This window comes from Cornus florida, unplaced genomic scaffold (assembly GCF_030987335.1).
Source record: "Cornus florida cultivar Cherokee Brave unplaced genomic scaffold, ASM3098733v1 CherokeeBrave_3.0.0_Hap2_Chr08, whole genome shotgun sequence".
Taxonomy (NCBI): Eukaryota; Viridiplantae; Streptophyta; class Magnoliopsida; order Cornales; family Cornaceae; genus Cornus; species Cornus florida.
The window spans coordinates 5,532,049-5,545,022 of NW_026775578.1; the positions used below are offsets into that span (position 1 = coordinate 5,532,049).

General features: G+C 36.4%; 1 protein-coding gene across 1 annotated transcript; it reads left to right on the forward strand.

Annotated features, from left to right (window-relative positions):
* The first annotated feature begins 959 nt into the window (after positions 1-959).
* LOC132269063 (F-box/FBD/LRR-repeat protein At5g22660-like) lies at positions 960-4,108 on the forward strand. The gene is made up of 5 exons (XM_059770073.1): positions 960-1,083; positions 1,186-1,285; positions 1,661-2,506; positions 2,590-2,733; positions 3,570-4,108. The coding sequence occupies exons 2-5, from the start codon at positions 1,244-1,246 to the stop codon at positions 3,891-3,893; spliced, it is 1,356 nt and encodes a 451-aa protein (XP_059626056.1). The 5' UTR covers positions 960-1,083; positions 1,186-1,243; the 3' UTR covers positions 3,894-4,108.
* The last annotated feature ends 8,866 nt before the right edge of the window (positions 4,109-12,974 follow it).

Sequence of the window (12,974 nt, forward strand, 5' to 3'; positions counted from 1 at the left end):
CACTTTTTAATACTCATCACGCCCCCGTTGCCATCCCTGTATAATACGCCTCATTTAGGGGTGAACATTGGGAAGGACAGGGCACTTAATAATTACTGTACAATTATGAAAGCCTGACATGATTCGAACTCAAGCCTATACAATACTAGCCAGCCAAGGCCCAAACTATAGGACGTACTAACTGAAGCCAAGCCCACCCATATGACTATAATTTATTCTAAATAATACTCATATATACTCATAAAATAATCTTTTTTACATTCAATTTTGTCCTCCTTGAATGAAAAGACAAATAGCGAATTGAAAATTTGAAATTAATTGTCCCTTCGCAGGACATTAAATAATTGAAATTAATTGGATTCTAATTTGCTTTAGAAACTATTAGGGGTGAGCAAATAATTTATATATATACGAATACGATTCGATTTGATCCAATTCAATCAGCACATTATATTTATATGTTAGTGTGACATATTAAAAATAGTTAAAAAAATTAAATAGGTAAATCAACATTTCAATGTGTCAATTGATAAGTCATTCATAAGTCAATGAGCAATAAGGTATTTTTATCTTCTGTCAAAGATAGTTGGGGTGATTGTTTAATTTTGTAAACTTAAGAGTATCGTCCAAACAGTGTTGCAATTTACCCTAATAATGATATCTAACATAAAAATAAAAAACTTAGGGATTCTTTTTATTAAACTTAGGGGGTCTTATCTCAATTTTTCTTAGGGCTAGGCTTTAATTTATAATTTATAAGACTAATCAATGTCTCAATGGAATGTGAGTTTGACCCGCCCTTGACTCCACTTGCTTCTGACCCCCCATGTGCCGTTTTACGACCTCTTTCTATCAATAGGTCGGTTGCAAAACTGATGGGCTAAGCCCACTCACGTTGGGCTGGTTAATTTTTATTTATTTTTTATCTAAGCGCGTGAAACAGATTGGTGTATATTTACCATCATTCCATCGTCCAAATTCTATATGTTCCTTCGTGCCGAAGGATTTGGAAATATTTCTTCTAGTCATTACGATCACAACAATCTGCTTCGACACTCCGCGCAGCCTCCGCTATCGCCTCAGGTGACAAGATCTGCTTAGTAATATACACACACACACACACATACTTTCTGTGTCATATATTCTCATTGTAGATTGATAGTAATTTTTTGAACAATTCCTCAGTGGGTGTTCAAAGTTTTTACGAAGTTGAAGACTTGGCTAAAGGGTTTTTGGTTACACAATGAAACAAAGACGACTGAACTCCAAATTTGCACTTAGGAAGGTAAATATTTTTTTCCCTTTAAGCAATTTGAAATTTCTTTTGAATCTTTTCCATATAATAATAATCATAAAGCTTTCTTTTTTCTTAATCGTCAATTTCTCCGCTAAATTATTATGTGTGATGAATTATTGTGTGTTTGCGTGGTTGTTTTCTCCTTATTCGTTTTACCTAATTTATCATGTCTGTGTTCAATTCAATTTTATTAATTTATACTGACTGTCCTCACTATGTTATGTGGTTTGCAATAATCAGTGTAAAGAGAGGAGTTGTTTTCTCCTTATTTGTTATCACCTAATTTCTCATGTTTGTGGTCAATTCAATTTTATTAATTTATACTAATTATCCTCACTATGTTATTTGGTTTGCAATAATCAGTGTAAAGGGAGGAGTAATCACTCTGAAGATCGGATCAGTCAGTTGCCGGATGAAATTCTTATTTGCATCCTCTCTTGCTTGCCAATGAAAGAGGCGGCAAGAACTAGTGTAGTCTCAAGTAGATGGAAAGAGTTGTGGACATATACAACTGGTACTTTTAATTTTGAGGCTTTGAAGTTATTGCGGAAACTTCGAAGGAAAGGAAATTGGAAAATATTAGGGGTGGAGAGGGCTAACTATATAAGTTGGGTGAATCGGGTCTTGAACTCACACAAGGGTGCAACCCTGGATGAATTCAGAATTCACTTTGATTTGGATTCTAGTTCTACATCTGATATTGATAATTGGGTTCACTTTGCAATGGAGAAGAGAGTTCAAAGGCTTGAGTTGAATCTTAAACGATTACATAGTAATATTCCGGAAGGGCATTACAATTTATCATCTATGCGGTCCCTGGATTTTTCGAGACTTGAATCACTAACTGCAATCCGTTTCACGTATGTGGATGTGACTGCAGAATGCCTTGAATGTTTTTTATCAAGCTGTCCATTTCTTGAAGAAGTATCTGTTGATAACTCGGCTTGTCTAGTCAATGTTAAAGTTTATGGTCAATCGCTCAAGCATTTGAAAATAGCGTACTGTTGGTTTTTGGAAGACATTGAGATTTCTGCGAAAAGTCTGGTGTCACTTGAATATTTTGGTCACCAAATAAACTTGTGTTTCAAGAGTGCATGCCATCTTTCTAAACTAAACCTGGGGGGTCAGTTTTGCAAGTTTATGAAATTTTCCCAGTTTTCAAGCTATACCTCTCAGCTGCAGACACTTGTATTGAAGTTGGATTACGAGGTTAGTATCTAACTTACCTCTCTTTTGTGCCTTCTCTTATTCTTCAAGGTTTTCTGACACATTTTGTTATTTGGACTCTTCAGGTATTTGATAACTTCCCCAAATTTCCTGAATTAAGGAATCTAAAGCATTTGACATTGAAGGTGTATCCATACCGTATCAGGAGCTTCCTTCCTTGCATTTCTCTCATAGAGGCAGCTCCTTGTTTGTATAGATTTTGTCTCGAGGTTAGTGCTCTTACCTTCTGGTTTACAATATGTGCATCATATTCTATCCTGGAATCTTATGTTTTATGTTATTTTAGGTGATTACTAAGTAATTTTAACTTGTAATGGCATTCATACTACATCATCGCTCTCTTTTTCTTTTTTCCCTCTAGATATGTATGATTTGCTTTACAAAATTTCTGAGACCTATAGATAAGATTCATATCTTACATAAATTTACCTAATATCAAAAGAATTTGAGAACAGTGGTGCACTGTGCATCTAGTTTGTTTTCATTGATTTTGTAGCTTAGGCTTAGCATCGGCCATTGGAGGTGTTTTTTAATATATATATATATGTGTGTGTGTGTGTGTGTGTGTGTATATATTTTAAAATTTGATGAGAAGACAATATATTCCTACATTGCCTTCCAATTTCTATTATTTTGATGTTCAATGTTAATCTGCATCTCTCTCCTTCAAGGAAAGTTTGTGAAAAAATTCTTTATTTCTTTGCCTCATACGTGTGAATTAATGATTACCAATGTGTGATGTATGAACTAGATGCTATTATAGAGGCAATAAGTTATACATCAGCTCTTAGATGGAACCGATGTTAGAGGTATTAATACATAAGATGACAGTCCTTTGTGGACTAGGCTACTTAAAAGAAGATGTTAACTTTCAGTAGACTAATACTTTTGATTCATTTTGTTTGTGGCTAATAGATTAAGTGCATTGATTTAGGTCTTAGCTTTAACCAGTTTGATCATCATTCCATTTTCATTGTTTGGAATCAAAAGTCAATTTCATTGTTCTAACAAAATTGAATTAATAATCGGACCATTGGTGTGGCAGGTTTTTTATGGGAATATTGACTGTCCTGGCCGCTACTCTTTGCAAGGGAAGGTGGTACAAGGAAGGGCTGAGAAACGTCTGCTCAAATGTCCCAAGGTGGTAGAATTGGTTGGATTTACTGGCTGTGAGGTTGATGTTGAGCTCGCCATGTACTTATTTAAGAATTTTGTCTCGCTAGAGAAGATAAATATTGATACACGCCCACCGTATTTGATAGGAGCTGAAAATGAGAATGTGGAAGATGAGAATCGACTAGCGGCGAAAATGTGTGCTATGGGACTGCAATCAAAATTACCTCGAGGGGTTGAACTAATGATAATATGAAGATTTTGTGGAGGGCTGCCCATGTAACATTAGATGGCAATTTGTGCTTTGTAATATTTAATTAAAGATGTAATGCTACAATGTCTGGGTTTAAAATAGAGGACAGGCCCCTCTTTTAACTGTTGTGATGTTGTATGGTGGAAAAATGATGAGAAGTTGTTATAACTTGTATATCATGTGTAATAAAGTATTTGAAAAATCATTTTTCATTTAAATAGGTAAGCAACTCGCACACTTTGTGTTCCAAGTGTGACTTGAAGCCCTCAGCCTTGAAGAGATACCACCCAAGTTAGGATCTGGTGGTGTAAGAATATAATTTTTCACAGTTGCAGCATTTTTCTATTTGCATTATGATTTTCCATTCCCATTTGTCTTACAGGTTCATGGAGATGGTTTGATGATTCTATGTTGGATTGCTGTGAACCTTTGTCAAAGGTTAAAATTGGAGGCATTTCATTCTGGCAAACTTGCTAAATTTGAAGCTTTTCGGACAAATGAAAACACTATTCGATGATTTATGATTGGTAGAAATAAACAGGGACAAATAGGACACAGTTTTTCTAGTTCGTGTGCTACTAACCTTTTAATATTGGTAGAAATTTCGATACAAGGAAGAATGTGAATGCTAAGGTCTATGGACAAGGATAAGTAGTGTTGTTGGGTTGTCCCTTTCGTACATGCTGTGCAATTTTGACACTCTCTATCTCCTTGCATAAAAAAACTAAACAAATACTTTGGTGGTAGTCCATTGTCACTCTACATTAATTTTCTTAAATGGAAAACAGTAGTTATTACAACAATATTTATGTTTCTTGTGATTTTAAGTCTAAGGCCTATTTTTAGCATAATGAGAGTTAATTCTCGAGAAGAGATCGTAGTGGTTGAAATCGATCTGTTCTTTTTTTTTTTTTTTTTTTTTTTCTTGAATGTGTGTATTTTTATTCTTACAAAATGAAGCAATATGTTGATCTGTTTTAAATTATTTGTAGATTTACATCTTCACACTTGTATTCTTATTTCTGAAATTAAATCATTTTCCGATTCATAATTATTTCAAGGCCTGAAAAAGCACTAGGCTTTCTTTATACAGTGGTACAATCTCGTTGGCACTACGGCTGATATTGTTCAGCTACTACTCCATATTACCCTTTTTTTTTTTTTTTTTTCTTCGCTCTGTGCTTGCTGTATTATAAAGAACGTCTTTACAACTAAGTTCTGAAACTGGAACCCTCTGTGTAGTTCAAGGCCTGTGGTTTTTTTTTCACTATAGATTATAAGAAATTATCACATAGTTCGTCTTAACATAACACAATGGTGTCTTGGGGGAGAATAATTTTTTACTAAACATCTCCCATGGCTTGGTTCCTCCAAAGAGGAGACTAAATAAGAAAAATGGAGACTAAAAGGTTTCTGAGTAAGCCCCATCCTTTCCTTCCTATCCCTCTATTTCCTCTCTACTGACACGGTGATGAAATATTGTGAAGTTGTTCATCTGTTCTTTTCTCTTGTCTTGTCCCTTTTGTATTATTTTCTCTTCTTCTTTTAAGATATAAAAAAACCCATCTTTTGATTATTGTTCCTTGATTTTGATGGAAATTTAAATTTTAGTTTGAGTCATAATAAAATTATAGCCTAATTAGTGTAGTTATCAAATTATTTATGTATTTCAAAGTAAAAGCTTAAGGGTTTAAATGATATGTAGATAAGTGAGTTTCTTATTAAAGAATAATAATAATAATAATAAGGGTAAATTCTAAGTCACATGATTCGCATGGACGACTTCCGCTCCAGAGCTCCGAACGCGGATCGACGTTTTGAGAGCTTGAGTTCGCGAACTCAATTTTCGAATTCATGAACTCACTTTTAGAATTCGATCTTTTGCCTAAATACCTGTTGACTCACTGGAAAACATGGCGCGGATGGTCGTTCGGATTTTCTTTTGTAAAGAAAAAGAGAGAAGATTAAGACTAAGAGAGATATGCATATATATGTGTGTTTGCATATCTGAAGATGAAATAAAAAAGCACTACCAATAGTCACTTCTATCTCCAAAGATGAAGCCTAATCTTCCGATGAGATCTCCTTCAATGGATAGTGATTTTTTTGTGATGCTGCTGTAGATTGTGATTTTGCCCATCGAGATAACTTCTTGGCATACAGAGCTCCGCCGTTAGCAACTTAGCTGCTGGTCTAAATGATGCAAATGCAAAAGGAGTAGGGTTATACTTAATAGAACATGAGCTTGGGTCTTTTAAAAAGAGTAGGGTTATACTTAATGGTAATGGGCTAAGTTTTATTTTTTTCCAGAGTACTGAAATTGTTATGGCGTTGGGCTCGGATAGATGGGTGGGACTGGACCTTTTATATGGGCATTTTATAAGTTCTAACATTAGTTGAATTTAAAATAAAAAAAAATTATATATATATAACATAAAATGTATTATATACATGCGCTCTCAAGACGCTCCCGCTCTCAACTAATTTTAGACTTTGCCATTTTTACACTCCCGCTCCCGCTCCCGCTCCCGCATTGTGTGACATAGGGTAAATTGCACAACTTAGACACGGTTTGGACGATAACATCCCCAAATTTGCAAAATTGAACAATCACCCGAACTACCGTTGACAAAAGGTAAAAATACCTTATTACCCTTTGACTTATGAATTGACTTATCAATTGACCCATAGAAAAATTATCTATTTAATCTTCAAACTATTTTAAATATACCAGACTAACATTTTCACCACTACAAAGATTACACATATACATATATATATATCATCTCAATCTCATACACACACACACACACACACACACACACATAAAGAGAGAATAAGTGAAGAAAATTTAACCATGTATCAAGTCTATCACACTCATTTGGTTACATTTATGTTGAAACTAAACAAAAATGTATTGTTTAACTAACAGTGATGCCACATATAGCAGAACTATGACATTTGAATTTTTGCATAAAGTTTTTGTAACGACCCGAACATGAGGGTCTAAATCGCTAACCAGTCCCTTACCTCAACCCGAGGTCAACTAAGGGTAAAAAGTCATTTCCAACGTCAATACACTATATACACATCATCCCAAGGGTCATAAAACACTGAACTACTAACATCACAGAAGGAACACAAATGAAGGTAGAATGGCAGCGCCGATCGATTGACAGCCTTATGTTGGCCGACTGAAACTGCTGGGTCGGTTGGCTGACTGAGTTAGTCAACCAGCCGAAACGATATAATGACATGAAAAATGCACTTTCGGTCTGCTGACTAGCCTAGCCAACAGCCGACAGCCCTGAAAGCTGCAAATTTAGCAGTCTGCAACCTCTCTGGTCCTGTAACCAACCGAGCTCTTTTGTGAGCCAAAGCACAATGTAAAACCTCTCCCAACTCACGACAGTTATGATATAAAGTCCCATAATCATGATCATTAAAAATAAGTATTTAAAGTAGCTCACGCGCATCCCATCCGTAGCGTGCATATTTCAAATTTCATTTATACATGTCCAAGAAACATAATTGGAAATACAAGGCCATAAAATATACACATTTTATTTACGTGATTACAAGGAATTTAAATACATAAACGAGGTCGCCATAGCCGTACATACAGCCTTATAACATTATAAAGATTTCTAGTGTCGCCTAAGTTCGTGAATATAAGTCATATGTCCATACTTCTCTGATTTCCTGAAAATATTAAGATAAGGTGTGAGCTTAACAATTCAGTAGGTAATGCCTAAAATAACAATGAAGATCAAAATCACACATGGAATTATCAAAATCACAGTCCATATCATTCAATTTAAAAGATTAGTATCACATAATGAGTCATAATCATAGGTGTCAAAATGCCATGAAATGCAACGCTTTTCTGATTAAAGTCCGTTTTAACACAACGCACACCGAAAACCGCTCACCGACTTTACCGAGGTGAGATTGATAGCTATCCCCAGTTCCAAATCCAACAACAGTTTCTGGCGTAGTATCAACTTTTTCACGCCTTACACCAGGCCGCGCTCCCTCTAGGTCGAATTAGCCCCGGGCTTGCGAAACCCGGTTCCATTTACAAAACATTTTCTCACAATCTTTTCCAAATGCATTTATTTAAAAAGAATCATTTCAACTTCACTTTTCCCGAACCATTCCCATGCCACGAATGGAATTATGCATGAATGAAATTGACATACACATGCTTGCATTTAATCAATTTAGCCATACATACTCATCAACATCATCATCATGTATATACACATAACCTTAAAAAAAATATTTCAACGTAAGACATGTTCTTTAAACACCTTTGCAACCAAGCAAATATATATACACAATTAACATCATCTAGAACATGTTTTACCACATAAATATGTAAACACATAATCATCATTCAAAATTCCAAAATTTATCATTTTTAAGCACACTTAGCAAGAATTCAAGTAAACGAAAGCAACTAAAGTCAAAATGTAATGGCTTACCTCAAAAGTAGCCAAAATGCATCCCCGGCCGAAAAAGTCAACGCAGTTAATGCCGATCAACGGCGGCGGAACGAAAAATTATTCCGTGGAAACGTAGCCAACGATGAGGAGAGCAAACTGCTCTAAAGGCGCGGCTCCTGGATCCGAATCAAAGCGGCCCAAAATCTCTTCCGAAGCCTTAAATTTAAAATTTTCAAAAATTCGTAAAATAATTACCGCTACTCCGAAAATTAAGTCCTTTAACTATGTGATAGATGACAATGAGAGGGACATTTTTTGTTAAGGAACTGAGCCCGAAAACCCTACCTATTAGCCAGAAAATGGAAAAGAAATTTGAGGCTTAAAATATATATATATATATATATATATATATATATATATATATATATGAGAAGTTTATAGAGAGATGTTGCGTGAGTAGGAGAGATTCTTCCAAAGCTGATAGTGTGTGATGTATAAATGTTAAGCTTAATCATGTGGGGTCCACTCATAAAATAATGTAGGAAGAGTAATGGCTCCCCGAAAGATAATACACATATAGTCTTAGAAATGCGTCATTGCTTTAATACATAGTGGTCCCAACCAATACAACATTACAACATGAAACAGTTACAAAACATCTCGATCTATTTCCTGCCCCAGGGGCTCACACTTTAACCATCATCAGTATCACCCCAATCCAGAACCACACTACGGAACATGTCCATCATCCTGGAAAAGATGAACCCGACACTGCATAAAGTGCACAGGCATCTGTCCAAACTCACTGGTAGCCCCCGTTACCAGAACAATAGTGTGCAGGCATCTTCTGTCACACCCAATCTCACAGGATCCCCCCGTTATAGAACTCACAGGTGTTCCCCGTTACACAATCACTGGTAACCCCTGTTACTATATTAGACTCACAGGTATCCCCCGTTACAACACAACACGACTCACAGGTAGCCCCCGTTACAACACGACACAACGCACTAGCAATAACATGACAAAACGCACATACGACAATGCGGCATGACTCCCAAATAACTATATTACATGACTCACAGACAACGATACAACACGACTCACAGACAACCATGCAACACGACTCACATGTGTCCACCGTTACAACACAAACTGACTGACAGGTGTCCCATGTTACATTCGACATGGCTCACAGGTATCCCCCGTTACAACACAAGCCGACTCACAGGTTTCCCCTATTACAACTGACACAACTCACAGGTATCCCCCGTTACAACATAGTCACAGGTGACCTCTCGTTATAAAACTCACAGGTAACTCATGCTACATCCAGCACAATAGTGCACAGGCATCTGCCCCATCTCACAGGTATCCCCCATTATACAAGAATCAATCACAGTAATGCCTTATCTCCTCTGTAGACAGTCCCTCTTCATGTGGCCCATCTAACCACACTAAAAACAAACTCTGAAACTAGATTTATCAAGCGGACACTCTGCCTTGCAGTGTCTTGGTTGTCTACAATGGTAACAAACCACACTCATCCTAGAGGACCCTAAAGAAGTACCAACAATAGGAGTAGCACCTGTCGTTCGTTGCTCCTGAGAAAACAATAAAACACATATGTGCCTCCTCCTGTCCTCGCTTCCTGAAGAAGTACCCACATTCACACCTTATTCTTGAGAACCAACTATACCACACCTTTCTTGCCAATCTTTGGCTTTTGCCTCCGCCATCTGTGCTTTAGTAACCACCTCAGAATAACTCTTTAATCCCAAAAGTGTCACCCCCGGCCTAATAGAACGATTTAGGCCGTACACAAAACATCATGTCTTCTCCTCCTCATTCCCTAACACATCTGTAGCAAAACGTGAAATAGAAGTGAACTTATTCTCATACTCCATCACTGACAGGTCACCTTGCTCGAGACTATCAAACTGTGTCCTCAATTCCCGTATCTTGGTCTACGGGAAATACTTATCAGAGAAAAGATTCTTGAATGTATCCCAACTCATACTATCAGTATTATACGCGCTAGTCATGGTCTTCCACCATACTGCCGCGTCGCTAACAAACTTATACGTGGCTAAGGTAATCTTTAACCGATCATTAGGTGCGACTATTGCCCTGAAATGCTTTTCAACTTCATCAAGCCTGTATTCTGCAACTAACGGGTCCAGACCTCCCTCAAATGTTACTTTCATGAGTTTGCCAAACTGAATAAGGTACTGAAGATTCCGCTCCATCTCCGTCTCCTATGGTTGAATAACCGGTCGTGGTATCACTTGAAAAGTTATGGTACTCGCTAAAGTGAGTACTAGAGGTCTTGAACTGGTTTAATGATCATGAACAGGTTCAAGATGGGCAGTATGCCCAAACATGAACCAAATGCACCCCTTGAACGGGTTCATTGGGACTGAACTGGTTCAAGATGGTCAGAATCTTGAAAATGCCCTAAAAACCTTAAAATTGTGCACTTGTGCATATAGACACCTCTTGGGTCCCTTGGTAACCACATTTTAGGTCTAAACGTGTCCCAATTCATGCATTCAAAGGTGTGTAAAACATAATTAAAGCTCAATACAAGTCCAATACATTGTTTAAAGATCAAATTATACAAATCCCATTTTTATACAATCTCTAAAGAATTAAATACAGAAACTGAGGCTTTCATTGCCAAAATTACATAGTTTTAATAAAAATGAATTGAAATCCTAACTACATCAATAACTATGGATGCCTATCATTCACCGGCTCATCTCCGAGTTCTTGAAAAATATTAATGATAATAGGGTGAGCTCAACAGCTCAGAAGAAAAAGCCTAAAGTACATTCCTAAAAATCCTGTGAGCCGCAACCAAAGAAAATGGATCATGGGATTATGAGTCATATCAATCATACATGAATTTCACAAATTCACAAATGTAATATCCCTAGTTTTCAAAAGGATAAGATTGGAATTTAAATTTTATTCTATGTGCTTAGGTGTCAAATTGTTTTAATTAATTGTTTTATTTAAATGAATTTCTTTTTTTTTTTTAAATTGTGTTTGTTGTTTAGTCATTTAATTTAATTGCATTCATTGATTTAATTGATTTGTGGTAATGATTTAATTTATGGTTTGGTTTTTTTAGTTTGGTTTACTTATTTAATTAAGTTAAATGAGTATTTAAATTACGTTAATACAGTCTTTAGGGTTCTGTTGAGTGGTCCAGTAGGTAGAAGCAGAGACGGATTACAACCTATGGGCCGATTAGGGTTTAATTTAGGTTAGGGTTTCTATCTGAGATTTCCATTAGAATTAGGTTTTATCTATGCCTATATATATATGTTTATAGCCTAAAGGAAAGGTTGGAAAACCCTATTCACGTATCAAAATATAGTGTCATACAGAGTGAGGTTTTGAGAGAAACAGAACAAGTTTGTGAGGTTTCCGGCTGGGGCTTCAAAGTCAGACCTAGGAGAATGGAAGAGCAGAAGTAAGAGGAGGCTAGACAGTAACTCAGCGTTGCCAAAACAGCGGATATGATGCTGGGATTTCGTAACTGAAAGCACAGGCAAGTTATCTTCTTTCTCCTTCCCGTTGGCCTGTGTTCTGTGCACCTAAGTATGCTCTAGGGTTTAATGGATCAATAACTGAATTATGTATGTTTTTATATGTCTGTTTAATTATGTGTATGCTTTGATTAAACTCTATGATGGTTCCTGCAAGTGTTGCTACTGTGTTTGGTTTTCAAGCATGTTTAAATCAGTAAGTGTTAAAGGGGTTTAACGATGTAAAATTGGTCTGAATAATGAATTTGGTTAATACTTGACACACCTAGAACATCTAGATTTAGTCTTTAAAAAACAAAAAGGGGTGGAAGCGGCTTAAAATAACGCAGAAGGTCGCAGATGTTGCAGAGGTTGAAGACGGCTCTCAGAGATGGAGAGAGCCTGCTCTATGGAGAGAGAGCTGGCTCCCTCATCTTCAGAGCCGGCTCCATGAAGCAATGGAGCCGGCTCCATGCTCTAAAAAGAGCCTACTTTCAAGTTCAAAGAGCAGGCTCTCCTATTTTGATGTATACTGGGTTTTTGGATGCACTGTGTGGACGATTTTTGAGTCTGGAACTGTGTGGGAAGTAGACTAAGATGATTAACATGTAACCTAGGTATTTTTATAAGCTCTCAGTGCATAAGAGATGCAATTATGCAAGTGGAATTAATAGAGGGAACTTAAACAACTTCGCATGTTAGTTATAGACGGAAAGGATTTAATTGCCTAAGTTTAAACTAGCAATTTAAATGGATTATAGCATGAGTTTAAAACTTATTTTAAAGGTACAAAGGGTCTTCATTTAAGTGACTGGACCTAGGCGTGGTTTGGATTTTGGTTGCTAAACTACTTTTTTTAATTCTGTAGTTTACATGGTTTTGAATTGGATAGTACTCTGGTTGTAGTTACTGTAGTGTCACACCCTATTCTTCAATTAAGGATTTGAATTGGATTATGGTTTGGAATTTAATGGTTGAAATATTAAATCTTACTCTGCAATTAACTGGAGTATATTTTTAAATTGAACTTGCTGAAATAGTATACCATATTCCGCAATTACTTGATTTATGGTTTGGATTTAAGTTGCTGAACTAACACT